This window comes from Lycium ferocissimum, chromosome 10 (assembly GCF_029784015.1).
Source record: "Lycium ferocissimum isolate CSIRO_LF1 chromosome 10, AGI_CSIRO_Lferr_CH_V1, whole genome shotgun sequence".
In the NCBI taxonomy this organism is placed as follows: domain Eukaryota; kingdom Viridiplantae; phylum Streptophyta; class Magnoliopsida; order Solanales; family Solanaceae; genus Lycium; species Lycium ferocissimum.
Window position 1 is genome coordinate 19,500,251 of NC_081351.1, and position 20,462 is coordinate 19,520,712.

Below are 20,462 nucleotides of genomic sequence, written 5' to 3' on the forward strand. Positions count from 1 at the left end.
TATAAATTCAAAGCAGATATCAAACACGAGATGAGAAACCAAAAAAAAAAAGTTGACATAGCCGCAATTTTTTCATATGCCGTTTAGATGTTTTAAAATGTTCATTATTGTATCTTATTTATATCTTACATAGTTTTCAAATATATAAATTCAAAGCAGATACCAATCACGAGATGAGCAACCAAAAGAAAAATTGACATAAATAGCTGCCCACCAAAATAATAGTCAACAAATATTTGTTTTTGGTATATAAAAATATATTATACATACAACATACATTTCTGATAGGACAAAACCTTGTTTATTGGGCCTCAAAGATATTTAAGTTGTCCCATTTCCATACGTTTCTTTTCACTTTAAATTAATTAAAAACCAACTTCAAGAAAAGTTCCATTTTCTGAAGAGAAATTAGCTAAAAATGGAGTCTTTAACTATGAAAAATTTGATCTTTGCAACTCAATATTCAGTTCCAATGAGGAATTCAAGAAACCCAATTCATATAAGAAGGATTTGCAGCTCTTCTTGGAAAATTCGCTTCAAAAAATCAGACTTTCAAGGTACCCTTTTTGGAAACAGAAAATTGGAATTTTTTTTACTTTTTTTTATTTATATTATAATTTTTGTAACTTCTAATGGTGATTTTTTTTTTCTGTAACTTTGTTTTTGTGATAATGTTACTGTGTGTGCTAATGTTTATGTGTGTATATATGATGTTTCAACAAGTATAAACTTTACTTTTTGTCATAATTATTAGAGGAACCTTTTTTTTTTTTTTTTCCCTTTTTAGTATGAGGTTATGAGCTAACTTGGAAAGAGATGATGTTTTTTGGCTTGGAGAAATTTTTGATTTGGGATTATGATGTTGAGGAAAGACTGTGTAAATACCTATATTGCTCGGACTCTTAAAAAATGTTGCAGCACCAGCGGCGGATCTAGGACTTTCACTCAGGGGTTCGAAGAAAATAACGAAAGCTAAATATAAAAAACTATGTTGTCCCTGGGATCGAACCTAGGATGCTAGAGATAATTTTGAACACCCTGGACCGCTTGAGCTAACCTTTTGCATTTGTTCAGGGTGTTCAAAAGTCAATATATGTACATAAACACGAAAAATTTACCCTATATATACACTGTAATTTTTTGCCGAGGGTGTTCGGAACACCCTCACTGCCATGTAAATCCGACCCTGGCAGCACCCGTGTCGGATATTACTCCAAAGTACACTACTTTTGGAGGATCCGACATGCACCCAACAACATTTTCGGAGAGTCCGAGCAACAAGTAAATACAAAGTTTGAAATGTGGATGTAGATATTAAGAGGATCTTGGACTGAGATGCAATGGATTAGAGTGTGAGTTTAAGAAGATTCTTTGAGCATTGGAGGATCCATAGCTTAACTGTTAAGTGTTATCAAATTTGCATTAAGGGAGACTTAAGAGTTCTTGTGGCCATGAAGCATCTCAGCAGTTTATGAACATAAATGTGTAACTATAAAGTATAAACGGTTGTATGCCAAAGATGGTAAGGAAAAAAGAAAAGAGAACATAATTGTGCTCCTCTTTATTTGCTCACAAAGCTCTAGATTCGTGGGCAATTTTTACGTATTTTTTCGTCAAACGGGACTAGAATTTCGGATGAAATGTTGTTAAACATGAACAATGTTGTAGTATGTGAATCATAAATACTAGCTTAGGCGACTTACGGGTTTCTCCATAGCGGAAACGGATCTGTAGTCGGAATCCTCACAAAGCGGATGAATTCCCTTTGTCCACAACCCAGATATCCTCAAAAGATGTAAAACATTTCCTTTGTAAAGCTAACCCAACCGTTATGTTAATGTGGCCCATCTTTTTTCCTACATCCATAATAGTGTATTTATACATTATAGAAAGAGTTTAGGAGGAAGACAAGCTAATGGTTAACGAGCTAATTAGCACCCCTTATGGGTGGACCCGATCCTATAGCTATTTCCAACAGAAATATAGTTAATAGAGTTGGGTTGAACTTGGTTGGTCAAAATTCCTTGCTTTTATTACCTCATAAGGTTCTTTGGAGGGATCATTTTCATCTTTAATACCTCGTAATCCAATGAAAACCAGGAGTCACTTTACCTTTGATTCCACAGTTGCATTTGCTTGAAACTGTAGATTAGGATTCATGGTTGAACTTTGATGCCATTTTTTTTAAAGTATGTTTATAACTGTCAGTTTTAACTTTTAAGTGGAACCTTCCCAAGGAAATAATGTACTTTCCTTTTCATATCCCATAAAGAGGGTGAAGTTCATCCATTTCGCATTACATTGAGGCTACTGATATCCATTGATTAGTGAATAGGGAAGAATAAGCGACCGTCATTTCAGAGATGTTGCTGTTGTTTTTCCTGAAAAACATTGAAATTGAATAAAGGTCTGGCATAAGGAATCACGGATAGCAGGATCGTCATAATTTTGCTTTAGTTATATCTGAACTGCATGAATTAGAGGAAGAGAGAAAAATATTTGTAGAGTTCTGACTCTGGATTTTGATAAAATTATAACATTTTTCTTTCCAGCACCGTATATTTCCCTCAGTTTTACCAGCTTCTTGATGATATCAGTAATCCATCAACTAGCAAATTAATGAGTACAAGGGAGATCTTGTTTAAACGTTTCCCATAAAGGTGGAGGTGTTAAAGAGGAGTAATGTTGGGTTGAAGACTTGATGTGTTAAACCTCTATGAATGCGCAATCGCTGTTAACTTCTAAATCTATGAAGTTGTTGTCCAGCTTGTAGTGTCTTCTGCTCTGGTTATTCTTTGGCTTCGGTTGAATAGAGAATCAGAGTTCAACAAACTAAGTAGCTCGGACTCGGGTGCGGGTGTCCGACACGGATGCTGATCCGAGGGTCGGATCTGGCAAAATCTGAAGTTTAAGATTCAGAAATACGGATCCAGGTATGGATACCGGTGTTGGGATTCGGCTAAAAGAGTTCAAAATTATAAAACAGAGCTATAAAGATATTCTAAATTCTGACAGATATTCTGTGGAAAACTTGCTATGTTGTAGAATTCGCTCTTTCATTCTCCAAGATGGGCATTAAAAACATAAATTATTTGTCAAAAAATCAACAGGCTAATAATTAATATAGAAATTATCCCTCCTTTCTATGAGAAAGAAAAAAAATTATAAATAGCAAATATTGACCAACAGAGAAGCTAAAAAGGATTGAAGATATGTCATTTCCCATGTATTAAATCTGTTTTATCCTTTATTTTGAGAAATCAAAATCTCAATTTTCCCCTCAAATTTGTCCGTGGAATCTGGTCAAAAAATGAAGAGTCCACGCAACTTGGCGAACAAACCACTGTCTAAACTCATATATGCTTACTAGGAGCAGACAGGGTGTTTCATTCGCTCATTTATGCTAGTGTTTTCTTTTCAGCTGCTCTCTTTAATCGTGCAAATTAATTTTTCAGATTTTCGGGACTATGTAAAACCTTCCCGCCTATTACCAACCACTGACGTAAAATTCAGTGGAGATTGGTCGCTGGAAAACATGCTCAATCATTCGAAAGTGGATAAATCCAATTCGATTTACCAAGTCAAGCTGCAAACAAGTAGTGCATATGGGTCAGATCTTACCGACATAAACTCCGAAGTCCTGCTTTGTTTGATAGATGAAAATGGTGACTCAATCTTACAGAGGATATCAGCTGGTTCTGATCGTCTCCACTTCCAAAGAGGTTCTGTAGATGAGTTCGTATTTGAGGGACCTAAACTTGGAAAAATTGCGGCTGTTTGGATCAGCCCAGAATCAGGTCAGTATTTCCAGCTAAGTGATGTACATGTAAGCAATGTTTGTCAAAGTCGTGCTTAAGCCCTGAAGCGAGGCGCAAAACATGTTGAGCACTTTGCCTCGCTTAACGGGCGCTTCAGTGTCGTCATCAAAGCTCTAAGGCATACTTTTCCTTGCCAATGAGCGTGATCCCAAAGAGGTGACACTAAACAATTGATATTTCACTTAATCATACTCTTTTTTTTAGTTTCTTTGTCCATATATTTGTTATTCATGCTTATAATTATGAGTCTTGGACTACACATACATATTTGTAATTCTTTCTCCATTTGCGCCTTTCTTCATTAAAGGCTGTGCTTTATTTGCGCTTAAAGTCCCAACAGACCTAGAGCTTTATTGCGCTTTTCGCCTTTGATAACATTGCTGTTTAGAGAGTCAAAAGTATATTTCCTTTGCCATGATTTTTCAAATACTTTCTAAATATGTTGAATTGTTGACTATTGTGACTTATAGTACTTTTTTTCTAAATATGTAAATTCACTACGCCGAATTCACACAGTACATTTAGTTTGACCCTCGTACTTTGGATCAAGCCACATAAGTGAAACAGAGGGAGTAATTGTTTTGATCTATGTTGCTCGGGCTCACCAAAACTGCTGCCACACCCTTGCCGGATCCTCCAAAATGTATTGGTTTTGGAGAATCAGACACGCGCCCGTCAACATTTCTAAAGAGCCTGAGCAACATTTGATCACTAGTTTGCATATGTAAAGCATCAAAAAGGAAATTAATAAACACGGACCCCAATGTTTCTAACTTTTGTTGTTAATTATAAGCAGGTCAGTGGAGACTTGGAGGTATAAGCATAACTGTTATTTCCCTACTAAGTTCTGCGTCAGTAGAAAACGAGGAGAATTTATCCGACTGCACAGCCATCCAATATGACTTTGATATCGAGGATGTCTTGCTCGGTGAGAAAAGCGATAGTTCCATGATGGAGTTTAGACCATGTTCAGTTACCGAGTCTTCCCAGGACAACATCGTATCACTAAGCGAAAAAACTTCGCCATCATCTTCCCTTAACACTCAGAGCATATCGAACGAAGACACCATGAAGGAATACGCAGACTTGAAACTATCTTTATTGCTTTACGATGCAATCCTTACCATTGCTGGTTCGTCAATTGCATTCTTAGCCGGGGAAAAGTCTGCAATCGCCTTCTTAACAGGTGGTATCGGAGGATTTCTATATTTATTACTCGTGCAGAGATCTGTTGATGTTATACCATCTTCAGAATTAACTTCAAGTAACAGGACAGAGACACTTGATCGAACCGATAAAGGATTTAAGGGTTCGGTTTTAAACATAGTATTGGCTCTTGCAGTTACTACTGTTGCAGCAAAATATGCTCTCGGAGATTTTGCTAGAGTGCTAACACCGCAAGATCTCATGCTTGGGACGATCGGATTTCTATTGTCCAAGGTATCCGTGATTTTGGCAGCTTTCCTACCGATAACAGGTTCAAGAGAAAACAAATGATACTATACTCATAATAGTCATTGTATATTCATGTATAGCTAGTATAGAGTTACAGACACAGAGATGTATAGAATTCGATAAACGTATATCGAACCTTGTATCACTGGCCCTCCAGGATTTCTCGGTTATAAAAGAAATTGATAAACATTTACCTTAGTTATGATTGGTATCCGTGTACACAAACTCTAATCATGATACAGCTGTATATGCATCCAAGAACAACAAAGATATGTACTTTGAGCCCGTTTGGATTGGCTTATAAGTTAACTTTATAAAAGTTTGTTTCCATTTTTTAGTGTTTGTACGCCATAGAACAAAAATCATTTTGTCTTAAAATAAGCTCAAAAAAATAATTAGACTTGGGTGAAACTTAAACTTATCTAAAGCGTTATAAAGTGAAAAGCGTTTTATAAGCCAAAAAAAATAAGTTAGACTACCCCAACTTATTGTTTTTAGCTTATAAGCTGCAAACAGCTTATAGGCATAAGCCCATCCAAATTGGCTCTTTGTCAATAGTTTGGAAAATACTAATGAACTTTGTTATTGATGTATGCTTTGTTAGTGACCTCATTTTTGTTATTTGTCACTTCTTAAAATGATTTTCATGTTTGGATTTTTATCTCACTCTGAAATAGTACATGGTCCATTTTTGTATATTCTTTTGTAGAATTCATATACCATAATAAATCAAAAAGTACTTGTTCCTTATTTTTTCTTGGATTCATTGGAGGAACCACCCTGATAAAACAACACAACGTTTTGACTAATTTGGATTCACGTCCCGTTAGGTCAATGCCTTTAGGCCACTAATGTTATTGAATCGCCCTTGTCAAACAACTATAGTTTCCTTCTTATTATCCGAGACGATCTAATCAACCTTATTCAAATTAACAAGAATGCAAGTTTTGCTAAAACAAATTAACATCGTTACTCCTACCTTGTTACCTACATCCGATGTATACCGACTCAATAAACACACCACAACTGTCTTTATAACATAAATTGTTATCATTTAACCAGAGTTAATTAATTACTTAATGCATAGTTCAATCTCAAATTTTCACTAACCATAATAAATTAAGTATAGTTTTGTGTATACATTAGGTACGAAGTAAAAGTTCACCAATCACGATATTTTTTGTAAACATTTAGACCAGCTTCTTCATTCCAATGACCCAAATAAAATCCATCATCCTGCACTTTCCAGATGCACAATGAAGCTCTAGTTGAGGAGAATTCGGGGGAAGACTATTGAGAATGTGCACCTCATAACTTATTGAATTGGAAATGCAACTATTACCTCCCTGAACTATGAATAACAAAAAAATGATCTTCACTGAGAAGTGAGTCAACAACAACAACATACCAAGTAATTTCCCATAATGTGGTGTACGGGAGGGTAGAGTGTACGCAAACCTTACCCTCACCTTTCAAGGTAAGTCACTGAGAAGTGAGTCATGTTGAGAAATTAATAATTAAGGATGTATACTTCTGAATTATGATTTTATGTTGCATCCTCCCAATTAATATTGTTTTGATGGTGTTTAAAACAAGGAAATTTTCATAAGTACCACAAGAAAATTGATAATTAGGAGGACTTTCAAGTAAGGTAATTGCAAGTTTGACTGTGACATCGTTATAAAGTAGTACCTTTTTAATGAACAATAGATATGTTACTAAATGAGTTCTCCATAAGATAAGATGATAATTAAACCAACTAGCTAGATTAATAGCCTTTTTGGTCAAACTTCTAAAATCAGTTTATTTTGAAAAGTGCTTCTCAAAAAATTATTTTTGGTGACAAGCACTTTGTATTTGGCTAATCAATTTAGAGCTTGTTTAAATGGACTTATGTCAATAAGCCAAGAGTCTTGAGTTAAGATTAACTTATGACATTTGGCTTATTTTTGTTATTTTAGCTTGAAACAAGTGCTTAAAAGCATTTTTTTTTATCGTTACCCAAAAACTATAAAAATATTTAAAGTATCTAAAATAAGTCAATCCAAACAGACTCTTATAAAACACTTTTGAGCATCAATTAGTGTTTGGGTCAAACATCTAGAAAGTGATTTTAAGTGTATTTTCTCAAAAGTGTTTTTTAAAAAGGTACTTTGGAGAATAACTATTTTTTTTAGCTTCTGAAAAACAGTTTCTGCTATTTCTCAAAAACACTTATTTTCTCTCAAAAGCTTGATCAAACACCTCACTTTCTTTAAAAATAAGCACTTTTTCGCTTACCAAAAGCTTGGTCAAACAGGCAATAAGTAAAATATCATTGATTAAACCAAAGTGAAATTTTTTAAGTATATTACTCTTTATAACAGTTAGAATCTCGAACCCATAAATTTTAAATTTCGGGTCCGCCTCTGCCGCCAAGAGATAGCAAATTCTATTAATAAACCTATAAACTAAGAAATCTGTAAAGCGGAAGGGGATTATTCAAACCTTCGACAAAAATATTATATGGGTGAAATTTGAAAGAGAACATACCTTTTTTTTTTTTTTTTGGCCCTCATACAGATTTTAAAAGTCACAGAATAACCAAGACCATATTAATTGTGAAATTTTGTGCCAAGTTTAAGGGGCTATATACGTATTTGGCTAAAAAAAATATAAACTTACAAAAAGGAAAATAAAAATGCCTCTGTGGGAGTCGAATCCTGGTAAAAAAAAGTGCGTCTGCCGGGAGTCGAACCCGGGTCTATTGCTTGGAAGGCAATTATCCTAACCGTTGGACTACAAACGCTCGTTGTGCTTCAAGTTTTCATTGTTGCATTTTAAAATGGAAATTCAAGTGCTTCTAAAGTGAAAAAACAATGCAACTATGTCACGAGTGCTTTAGTCTAATCCTCTGGTTACACTTGGTTGTGGACGGTTGCAGGACCATCACCTATAGGTGGAAGGGTAGGATGAGTGGTACTGCTCAGATTGCGACCAATCTTCCTAATCGTGCGAGGGTCGGGCTTAAGGTGAATGAAATTCATCAATAACTCGTAAAGGTATGGAGATCATATAGCATGTTATATGAAAGTGTCGCTCTCTCTGTAGTGTTGTCACACAGAGGCCCGCCTAGAAGAACAACTCCCTCTGTAGTATTTCACACGAGATAAGCATGTCATCTGACCACCATCGAGGCTAATCGAAGTTATCTTCTGATCAACTGTCCATCTAATCAAGTACAAAAATTATATCAGAATCATGTCACGCACAATGCTGGTGAGTTTCTCTACTCACGAGGAAAGAAGAGCGACAGGGTTCAGTTACGTCTAATATTTTCAGAAATTACAACACCACTTGATAAGTAGAGAGTGAAAGTATGTAGAGTATGAGGGCTTAGCTTTTTTTTGTTTTCTTACCCGGTGTCATCTGTATTGGACGCAACTAAATTCGAATTCGCGCCGGGAAGTCCCAATGGGGGTAAAGTGCTCCCTAATAAAGGTGACTCCATACCCAGGGCTCAAACCCGAAATATTTGATTAAGAATGAAGGAATACTTATCACTCTACCACAACCGAGCCTAGCTAGTATAAAAATTAAGTAGTAAATCAATACATTAGTAGTAAACAGTATCAATCACGAGCTTACGCCCTAATATGGCCAACATGGAATTTGTTTACAAACTAAGAATCATAATATAATCATCATTTATTGGCCAATTATAGGCATCATTTTCCTCTCTCCTTGAGTTATACGTTATCTGACTTAGACATTTAACGCAATTTAACTTGTTATAGTATGTTCTCATCAAACTTGACATGAAAGGTCACATATTCTAACAACTAATTTTACTTGATGATATAAAAATTCTATACGCTATCGCATAATTTAAATTAATTGAAATTAAGTTGATTGATCATTTCATAAAGAGTATCCACACATTCGAGGAAAACAACAATGGAAAAAGTTCTCAATAAGTAGAAAAAGACAACAATCTATTGATGTCGATCTCTTTCAAATTGATTATACTTAATATACTCCAAAATCGCATTATTCCAATGTATATATTCTTCTTATTCATACAAAAAGTTCAATCTATTGTTATTTTCTTGGATTCATTGGAGGAACCGCCCCGATAAAACAACGGGACTTTTTGACTAATTTGGATTAACGTCCCGCTAGGTCAATGCTTTTAGGCCACTAATGTTATTGAATCGCCCTTGTCAAACAACTATAGCTTCCTTCTTATTATCCGAGACGATCTAATCAACCTTATTCAGATTAACAAGAATGCAAGTTTGCTAAAACAAATTAATATCGTTACTCCCACCTTGTTACCTACATCCGATGTATACCGACTCAATAAACACACGACAACTGTCTTTATAACATAAATTGTTATCATTTAACCAGAGTTAATTAATTACTTAATGCATAGTTCAATCTCAAATTTTCACTAACCATAATAAATTAAGTATAGTTTTGTGTATACATTAGGTACGAAGTAAAAGTTCACCAATCACGATATTTTTGTAAACATTTATACCAGCTTCTTCATTCCAATGACCCAAATAAAATCCATCATCCTGCACTTTCCAGATGCACAATGAAGCTCTAGTTGAGGAGAATTCGGGGAAGACTATTGAGAATGTGCACCTCATAACTTATTGAATTGGAAATGCAACTATTACCTCCCTGAACTATGAATAACAAAAAAATGATCTTCACCGAGAAGTGAGTCAACAACAACAATATACCCAGTAATTTCCCACAATGTGGTGTCTGAGGAGGGTAGAGTGTACGCAGACCTTACCCTTACCTTTCAAGGTAAGTCACTGAGAAGTGAGTCATGTTGAGAAATTAATAATTAAGGATGTATACTTCTGAATTATGATTTTATGTTGCATCCTCCCAATTAATATTGTTTTGATGGTATTTAAAACAAGGAAATTTTCATAAGTACCACAAGAAAATTGTTAATTAGGAGGACTTTCAAGTAAGGTAATTGCAAGTTTGACTGTGACATCTTTATAAAATAGTACCTTTTTAATGAACAATAGATATGTTACTAAATGAGTTCTCCATAAGATAAGATGATAATTAAACCAACTAGCTAGATTAATAGCCTTTTTGGTCAAACTTCTAAAATCAGTTTATTTTGAAAAGTGCTTCTCAAAAAATTATTTTTGGTGACAAGCACTTGTATTAGTCTAAACAATTTAGGGCAATTTGCAGGATTACCCTTCGCTAGGGGTGGTCTTAATTTTTCCCCCTCAAAATGGTGGTCTTTAAATTTTGCCCTTCAAGCAGAATTTACATGGCACAGGCAAAATTGCATGGACAGAAATTCTGAGATTTGCAAAATGCAAAGTCTGCCTTGTGAAATTTTGCCTAGCGATTTTTTTTTTTTTTTTTACTTGAGCTGGGGTTGGAACCCGCAACCTCAGGGTGTTAGGTGAGGGGTAAAATTAAAGATTACCAATTTGAAGGGCAAAAATTAAAGACCACCCCAAATGACCGGCAATCTGCGCAAAAATAAAAAGATCAATTTAGAGCCTGTTTGAATGGGCTTATAACTTATGAGAATAAGCCAAAAGTCTTAAGTCAGGATTAACTCGTGACTTTTGGCTTATTTTTGTTATTTTGGCTTGAAAGAAGTGCTTAAAAGCATTTTTTTTATCGTTACCCAAAAACTATAAAAGTACTTAAAGCACCTAAAATAAGTCAATCCAAACAGGCTATTAAAAAACACTTTTGAGCAGCAATTAGTGTTTGGTCAAACATCTAGAAAGTGTTTTTAAGTGTATTTTCTCAAAAGTGTTTTTCAAAAAAATAGGAGAAAAACTACTTTTTTTAGCTTCTGAAAAACAGTTTCTGTTATTTCTCAAAAACACTTATTTTCTCTCAAAAGCTTAGCTAAACAGCTCACTTTCTTTAAATATAAGCACTTTTCGCCTACCAAAAGTTTGGCCAAAGAGGCAATAAGTAAAACACCATTAATTAAACCAAACTGAACTGTTTTAGATATATTACTCTTTATAACGATTAGAATCTCGAACCCATAAACTTCAAATTCTCTGCCGCTAAGAGGTAGCTAGTTTTATTAATAAACCTATAAACTAAGAAATGTGTAAAGCAGAAGGGGATTATTCAAACCTTCGACAAAAATATTATATGGGTGAATGTGTGCATGCCTTTATTTTTCGCCTCATACAGATTTTAAAAGTCACAGCATAATCAAGATCATATTAATTGTGAAATTTTGCTGAAAAAATATAAACTTACAAAAAGGAAAATAAAAATACGACGTCTGTCAGAGTCGAACCAGGGTAAAAAGTGCGTCTGCCGGGAGTCGAACCCGGGTCTATTGCTTGGAAGGCAATTATCCTAACCGTTGGACTACAAACGCTTCGTTGTGCTTTAAGTTTTCATTATTAATAGTCATACTAATAAGTGAAATTCAAGTACTTCTGAATTGTGAGAAACGATGAAACTATGTCACGAGTAGACGTCATAATAGCTCTAGATGGATAATTTGGTAAGACCCCATGCTTTAGTCTAATCCTCTGGTTACACTTGGTTGTGGGCGGTTGCAGGACGGTCGCCTATAGGTGGAAGGGTAGGATGAGTGGTACTGCTCAGATTACGGCCAATCCTAATCGTGCGAGGGTCGAGCTTTGGGCGAATGAAATTCATCAATACCTCGAAAAAGGCGTTGAGATCGTATAGTATGTTACATGAAAGTGTCACTCTCTCTGTAGTGTTGTCACACAGATGCCCGCCTAGAAGAACAAGTAGTATTGTAATACACGATAAGCACATTGTCTGACTACCAGCGAGGCTAATCGAAGTGATTTTCTGATCAACTGTTCATCTAGAGTGCAAAAAAATGTAGTAGAATCACGTTGCGCACAATGCTGGTGAGCTTCCCTGCTCGCGAGGAAAGAAGAGCAACAAGGTTCAGTTACATCTAATATTTTTAGAAATTACGATAACACTTCATAAGCAGAGAGTAAACGTATGCATGAGCGCTTAGCTATTTTTTTGGTTTCTCACCGAGTGTCTGATATCGGTATTGAGCTCAATTAAATTTGAATTCGCGCCGGGAAGTTCCACACTATGGGTAAAGCGCTTCCCAATAAAGGTGATTCCATAACCAAGCTTTGAACCCGAAAACCTCTGATTAAGAATGAAAGAATATATTTATCACTCTACCACAACCGAGCCTAGCTAGTATAAAAACTAAGTAGTAAATCAATAAATTAGTAGTAAACATTATTAATCACGAGCTTATACACCCTAATATGGCCAACATGGAATTTGTTTTCAAACTAAGAATCATAATGTAATCATCATTTATTGGCCAATTATAGGCATCATTTTCCTCTCTCCTTGAGTTATACGTTATCTGACTTAGACATGTAATGCAATTTAACTTGTTATAGTATGTTCTCATCAAACTTGACATGAAAGGTCACATATTCTTATAACTAATTTTACTTGATGATATAAAAATTCTATACGCTATCGCATAATTTAAATTCATTGAAAATAAGTTGATTGATCATTTCATAAAGAGTATCCACATATTCGAGGAAAACACCAATGGAAAAAGTTCTCAGTAAGTAGAAAAAGACAAAACAATCTATTTATATATATTGATGTCGATCTCTTTCAAATTGATTATATTTAATATACTCCAAAATCGCATTATTCCAATGTATATACTCTTCTTATTCATACAAAAAGTTCATTCTATTGTCTTTTCGTTAATTTTGCCAGAAAGAACCAAAATCTAAAAGCTTCATTTTAGAGGTATAAAATGTAGACAAGATCCTCAATTCTACTTTTGCATGATGGACGATTCTTCCAACAAATTGTTTTAACATTTTGTGGGTAAAAAGACAAAATAGCATCTTTGGGAATAAGCATTGTGACTGTAATACCAACAATACTATGTATATCTAACTTAGAACTTATCTTTAAAAAATTAAAAAAATAAAAATAAGAACTATCAGAAATACTATAACTTTGCAGGCGTTTAAAGTGCATGGATACATCATCGTAATTTTTACAAGGATTCCACTCTCCTTAATCAAAGTCTTGGGTTCAAAGTCCTCAGAATGAGAAAAATAATTCCGATGAGAAGCGTTTTCCTTTTAATGGTCTTACGCGGCACACATTCGAATTTGTCGAGGTCCAAAAATGAGTACTGAACACCGGATAAAAAACCAAAAGAAAAGTCATCATAATAATTTACTTAACTTACTGTAAGTTACTTTTATTGAGATATATTTTTTATCAAACCAAAAAGAAAGTCATCATAATGTTTTATTTAACTTACCATAAGCTACTTTTATTGGGATATAATTATTTACCCACTGACAGCGTAATGAACTTTTTTTTTACTATCAGTGCAATTTAAATTGTTATAAAAAGATTAGTTATCTTGATTTTTAGGTTAATAATTCCAATTATTATTGATAGTTATCTATAATTTATAATAGAAATGACCTGAACTTTTATACTATTAGTATAAATATAGAAGTTAAATCATTTTTTATTGAGTATAACATTTGATTTTTTCAACTAGAAGTTCATCTCTAATTACTACAAACAAAAATATTCACAGTTCCTGCTCATATGATGAAACAGAAAAAGGAAAATATAAATATATCCAATATTTTTGGGGAAAAAGGCTTTAATTTCTATGTACTAGCGGTATACGCCAAATATAATTGCACAATCAGGTTACTTAAAAGATAATTATAACCAATCATTCATAACAAGTGAAATTAGTAACCTAAAAAATAAGACAGTTAACTGTAACACTTAAGCGTATAAAAGATTTAGATTGTTAGTGTATATAAATTACAGAAAAATAAACACTATAAAAGCCTTACAAGAAAGGAAGTAAGAATATTTAAAACCAAAGCTTGGTGGTCCAGCTATTTGGTAAATCTCACTAGAAATTCACTACCAGAGGAAACCATATATAGGAGATTATTTGTAAACCAAATTATACCCTAAGAACATGCAATTTGTCGGGTAATGAGTGGCATGTCACCTATATAGGATATTTCACATAATAGACTTTCCACACTTTAAACAAATCAAAGGATTAATTATAGCCTGTTTGGCCAAGCTTTTTTCCCCATAAATACTTATTTTTTTCAATAAGTGTTTATTTCAAAAAAAAAAAAAAAAAAGGGAGGTGCTTAACCAAGCTTTTGGAAGAAAATAAGTCTTGTTATATGGCGGAGTTTTTAGAAGGAAGCCTAAAAATAATAGTTTTGTACAGCACTTTTTAAAAGCGCACTTTTAAAAAAATACTGTTTAAGACTTTCTAAAAGCTTGGTCAACACTAATTGCTGCTCAAAAGTGCTTTTAAAATTAATTGGGCAAACACAAATTGCTTTTCACCAAAAGTACTTTTTTGAAAAGCAATTTTGGAAAGGAAAAAAAATACTTTTTAAAATAAGTTGATTTTAAAAACTTGGCCAAACAGGCTATTAGACTAAGAGACAAAAAGAACAATAATCATGGCCTAAAAGAGGCTAATCTATATGGGAATTTTGAGCAATACATATGGAAAAAAGCAAGAACATTTTCTCATTTTAGTCCAAACATTACCCAAAAAAAAAAAAAATGCAGCCCGGTACACGAAACATATCGCCTCAAGCAGGGGCGGGGAAGTGGCCTGGCCTGATGCAAGCTGCTTCGACGGCTCGAAACCCTGACTTATAGGTCAGACAGAGAAAATTCTACGGTTTGTTTTGAGTTTCCCCTTATAGCTAGTCCAAAGCATACTGAAACTTAATATTAAAGAGTATAACCAATATATTGTCAATGCAAATGAATTTTCACATTATTATCGGGTCACTCAAAAGATAACTACATTTAACCATCCGTAAAAAGGGGGATTAGTAACCTCAAAAATAAAGCAAGTTACTTGCAACAAGAAATTATAGTGTTTACACTGACTAACAATATAAGTTAAATGGAATCAGCATTGAGAAAATGACAAAGTTCTAGCCACCTTTGTGTAAGATAAGCCAAAAATAAGCTTATAAATGGTACCTGTTCATTGTAATTGTTAAGTTGTAGAAATTTTAGTTGTTCTCAAGAACTCTACTTATTATTAAATTCTTCATAAACTAAGAGATTTTTATTAGTTCCTTGTGTATAAGTACTATCTCCATCCATTTTTTAGGCAGGGACTCTGATGTTCAACATCTTTTGTTTTTATAAATAAAACAGAAGATGTGGCCAGCAACACTTTCTTATTCAGGCAATTCTTGCCTTAGTGCAAGAAATGGAAAATTTTCATCTCAAAAATGCAGAGGAAAAGTTATAAGAGCTGAAGTTCTTACAGTTTCTCCTAAGAAAAAGGGACAGCATAAGATTCATGAATTATTATCATCACAAGGAATTGCTCACACTCATCGACGTGTTCGCGAAGTTGTTTGGAAGCAAACACGTGTTACAAATGATATTTGTAGAAATCCAAGCTTTGATCCTATGTTTCTTGATGAAGCTTATGAATCATGCAGGAAAATTTGTGCAGAATATGCTAAAACTTTCTACTTAGGTTCATTTCTTGATCCCTTCTTTTCAAGATTGACATGTTTCAAGTAGTATAAACTCAATTATTGCTATAATTGCTAATATGCTAGTATTAAAGTTTCTTTATTGTTTGTCTCCTAGTTTAAATATGACTAATGTTCAATTTGATCATTCTGCAGGGACTAAACTGATGACTGCAGAGAGACAAAGAGCAATATGGGCTATCTATGGTAAGCTATATTGACTGAATGATCTCAAGCTTTTAAAAATTATCATGCATTAAAAAGGTCGCTTGAGATGGTTTAGTCATGACCTGTGTCTATATGCAGATGTATAGGTCCATAGGTGTGAAACTTGGTAAGTGAAGGTGTTAAAAGTACACACGATAGACGTAAAATCACATACAAGGAAGTTATCTTGAAAGTCGGACAAAACCTTGGAATTACTGCAGACTTAACTAGAGATAGGACACAATGGAATAATAAGAGCCATATAGGTGATATCTGCTAGTTGGCAATACGTTTTAGACTTATCAGGGAACTTCTTATTTTTCACTTTTATTTTATTTGTTATAGAGATGATATGAGTTGAGCTTAAATGAAGAAGTGATTTGCATTCATATAGCCGATGTCAACTTGTTTGTGACTGAGGCATAGTTGTTGTCGGCTACTTGAAGCGAAGATTGCCACTACTAAAAAATATCTTTTTTCCCACTGAAAAATGTTTAGTGGTTATTTCTCACTGAATGTCGGTGGGAAAAACCTAAATAGCAGTGTTTTCACATAGAAAAAGTAGGAAGTTTCTCAGCGTTTCAATAGGAACACGTTTCCCACCATGCATTTTCCCAGCGAACTGGTTCAGTGAGAATGAAGTGGGAAAATCATGTTTTATAATACTAATTTCCCACTGAATGGCGGTGGGAAAAACTTCTGTTTCTAGTAGTGTGCGTGGATTTTGTATTTGATCTGTACTTTGCAAGTAGAACTGAAAATTGATCTTCCTTTTTTTCTAGTATGGTGCAGAAGGACAGATGAACTTGTTGATGGCCCTAATGCTGATTACATGAACAACTCAGTTCTTGATAGATGGGAAGAGAGATTAGAAGATATTTTCAACTACAAACCTTACGACTTGCTTGATACTGCATTAGCTGATACGATTTGCAAGTTCCCTTTGGACATCAAGGTACCAAAATTTTGGATATACCCTTCGTCCTGTCCAAGAAAAACTAAACATTTTTTAGTATGGTGAGACGAATATTCGTGTTTTATGATGTATAGCCGTTCAAGGACATGATAGACGGAATGAGAATGGACACGAAGAAAAGCCGGTATGCAAATTTCCAGGAGCTGTACATGTACTGCTACTGTGTGGCTGGAACAGTTGGCCTAATGAGTGTCCCAATAATGGGAATTGCACCAGAATCTCCTGTTTCAGCTCAAACTGTATATAATGCAGCACTTCATTTGGGCATAGGGAATCAACTTACTAACATTCTCAGAGATGTTGGGGAAGAGTAAGTTTACTTTTAGTCCAATTCTTGATGCAATCAGATCTCTCCATAACAATATTTCACTATTAAGGCCAACTTTTTTTGGAACCAATTTCATGTTCTGTTATATTATATGTTTTCTATAAAGCATTTCGCTATAACAGCCAAAAATATATATGGACAAACGACGCCGTTACAGAAAATTTTGAGTGTACTATTATTCCAACTTCACTTATTAGATTATCTAACCATTTTGCTACTAATTGATTTGTTTTTAGTGCATTGAGAGGAAGAGTTTATCTGCCACAAGATGAACTTGCACAGTTCGGAATCTTAACGAGGACGTGTTCGAGAGGAAAGTGACAGATCAATGGAGAGAATTCATGAAGGAGCAGATCAGAAGGGCAAGATTTTACTTCAATCTTGCTGAGGAGGGTGCTTCTCATCTTAACAAAGCTAGCCGTTGGCCAGTAAGTTCACTTTCAAAAATTCTCAAGTCAATTCAATTTCATGTACAGACACAGACAGTTCGTTTTGAAAATAAAAGAAAGGGTTCACTACCCTTTTCGTCCTTGAGCGACTGGCCTAAAGTAAGTTCACCTTGTAGGCTATATACCTCGGAATCTTCAAAAAGGCTGATAGATGTGTGTCGGATCCTCCAAAAGTAGTGCATTTTTGGAGGATCCGACACGGGCACAACAAAGATTATGGGAGAGTCCGAGCAACATAGCTTGTAGGTAGTGGCGTAGCCAGGCTTTTCAGTAAAGGGGTTCAAAAATATGAAGAAGTAAACATACGAAGGAGCCAAGGGGATTCAACATCTACTATATATACATAAAAATAATTTTAACCTTCAATATACACTGTAATTTTTTATCGAGGGGCTTCGGATGAACCCCTTGGTTACACTTGGCTCCGCCCCAGCTTGTAGGTGTTAGTGTATGAGATTGCTATCCACAAACTGACGCATGATCTCACCCTTTACTTGGAAATAGAGAGGGAAAAACATAGTCAGACCTGCATGCAACAGCGATTTTCAGTTATAGAAAGTGTACTCTTACTCTAACTTTTAACGTAGTCGGTTGTCCTCGTTCTCATCTTTGAATGCCCTATTGATTATGATCGGTTTTGCAAAAAAAGTCAAGCCGACCGGGTTTGGTACCAGTTGTGACAATAGCAAAAGGACACAACTAACCTGTTTATTCTGGTTCATATAGCATCCCATATACTCTTACTATGTGCACGTAACCTTCCTAGACTTGTGGATTAAGTGAAATTATCAGACTTTGCATCCAAATTTTTGTTCAAATTTTGTATACGTATTAAGAAATCAACTAATTTCTAGAAATATGACTATGCACTCAATTATTATTGTACATTAACTTGATATCGCTGTAGGAACTCGTAAACGTCAAATCTTGAATTTGCCTCTGATTACACGACGTTAATAAGTTTCTTGTATGTGTTGTGATTGTAGGTTTGGTCATCCTTAATTTTGTACAGGAAGATTTTGGATGCAATAGAGGAGAATGATTATGATAACTTGACAAAGAGAGCTTATGTTGGAAGGGCTAAGAAGTTGGTCACTTTACCTCTTTCATATGCTAGAGCTCTATCTTTACCAAGTTTGGCTATTCAATAGACAACATACAAGAAAGTTGTCAAGTGTAAAATAGAATTATTGTATTAATATGTAGAACGAAATGCTATTCTCTATATAACACGGGAAATTGGTCGATCAAATCTAGGCTGAGCTTCTAATGAAAAGCCAATTATATGGTTCAAAACTGCAAGAACGTTACTTTCTTCATTTAAGTTTTGAGATGATTTTAGGCTATCGATGAGACCCTTTGGACAGGGTTTTCCCGATCGACTAAAGATTAGGCGAATTTACTGCTTATGGGTCAAAATATAAAAAAAGTAAACATAGGAACAAGCCTAAGGGGTCCAACATCTACTATATATACATAAAAAATAATTTTAACCTCAAAAAAAACAGCAAAGCTTCCGAGGGGTTCGATGAACACCCGACTCATCTATGTGGTTATATTCAAGTTTGTTTGTATTTTGCATAATATTGGCTTGAGATGAGTTTACATGAAAGAATACGATCAAAATGGAATTAAGGCAAATTGGACTTCAACTTGTTTGAGACTGAGGAAGAGAACTTGATGAAGAAAGAGACTAAACAAAGCGGTTATTTAGAAGTGGACCGAAAACCAAGCTAATCTCAAAAAAATGAAGAGAAAGTACATGAAAGGACAAAACTCCTAGTTTGTCCTGAATTCTAAGTATGATAAAAATCAAGTTATACACACATGCAACAAAAGAGTTCATTGTCAGTATGTTTTGGAAGTTAGGTATAAAATTCACAGAGACAAAACATGTGAACTTCAAAACATACCATGTGCAATTATACACTTTCCTCACTAGGTATATCACATGCCAAACTTTTTTAATAGAGGCTAGGCCATAAAAGGTAGATTACATTCGACAATCTTAACGTGAAATGGGATCTTAGCCGAGATACAATACTATCAACTAATCACTAGCTTTTGGAAGAATAATCTTGTAAAGATTATCACAGTCTCGCTTTGTTTGAAGTACCAAGTAAGCAATTATTTCCATCGCGATAATCAAATTACTTGTGACTTGATAGTTCAATTTTGCGATTCGAACAACATTTGAACCATTCACTTTAATTACTTTCACTAACTAAAATTTATTTAGAGATACATATTTGAACCAAGATGCAGGTTTTATCCAACATTACCTCGAAATAAAGTTCTTTTTTTTTTTCTTTTTTTTTTTTGCAGATTGTCCTTCATTTGGGGTGGTCTATAATTTTGTCCTTCAAATTGGTGGTATTTAATTTTTATCCTTCGCCGAATACCCCGAGGTTCTGGGTTCAAACCCAGCTCAGAAAAAAAAATCATGAAGACAAATGTTTGAATTTGCAAGGCATTAAGGCAGAGTTTTGCCGAGAATTTTGCAAAATTTTGCCCATGCATTTTGAAGGCAAAACTCTACCTTAAGGTAGAATTTTACCTTCAGGCCAAAATTCTGCTAACTTGCGAATTTTTTTAAAAAATTTTACTAAATGGGAGTTCGAACCCTAAACCAAGGGATTTTTAGCGAAGGGCAAAAATTAA

General features: G+C 34.5%; 1 protein-coding gene, 2 non-coding genes and 1 pseudogene across 4 annotated transcripts; 2 read left to right on the forward strand and 2 right to left on the reverse strand.

Annotated features, from left to right (window-relative positions):
- Window positions 1-352: 352 nt before the first annotated feature.
- On the forward strand, window positions 353-5,471 carry LOC132032712 (uncharacterized). 2 transcript variants are annotated; one of them, XM_059422397.1, is made up of 3 exons: window positions 353-557; window positions 3,456-3,797; window positions 4,615-5,471. In XM_059422397.1, the coding sequence occupies exons 1-3, from the start codon at window positions 419-421 to the stop codon at window positions 5,313-5,315; spliced, it is 1,182 nt and encodes a 393-aa protein (XP_059278380.1). In that variant the 5' UTR covers window positions 353-418; the 3' UTR covers window positions 5,316-5,471. The 2 variants fall into 2 exon arrangements, with proteins under 2 accessions (XP_059278380.1, XP_059278381.1); XM_059422398.1 differs by lacking the exon at window positions 353-557 and adding an exon at window positions 2,475-2,933.
- Window positions 5,472-7,989: 2,518 nt separating this feature from the next.
- TRNAG-UCC (transfer RNA glycine (anticodon UCC)) lies at window positions 7,990-8,061 on the reverse strand. The gene has a single exon. It is a non-coding gene; the product is annotated as a tRNA-Gly (tRNA).
- A 3,528-nt stretch (window positions 8,062-11,589) lies between these two features.
- TRNAG-UCC (transfer RNA glycine (anticodon UCC)) lies at window positions 11,590-11,661 on the reverse strand. The gene has a single exon. It is a non-coding gene; the product is annotated as a tRNA-Gly (tRNA).
- Window positions 11,662-15,340: 3,679 nt separating this feature from the next.
- Window positions 15,341-19,071, forward strand: LOC132035167 (phytoene synthase 2, chloroplastic-like; annotated as a pseudogene).
- Window positions 19,072-20,462: the final 1,391 nt, after the last annotated feature.

Coding starts and splice junctions, on each gene's coding strand:
- LOC132032712 (XM_059422397.1), top strand. CDS start 419: ATGGAGTCTTTAACTATGAAAAATTTGATCTTTGCAACTCAATATTCA. Junction 558..3,455: donor CAAAAAATCAGACTTTCAAG/GTACCCTTTTTG, acceptor TTAATTTTTCAG/ATTTTCGGGACTATGTAAAA. Junction 3,798..4,614: donor TTGGATCAGCCCAGAATCAG/GTCAGTATTTCC, acceptor AATTATAAGCAG/GTCAGTGGAGACTTGGAGGT.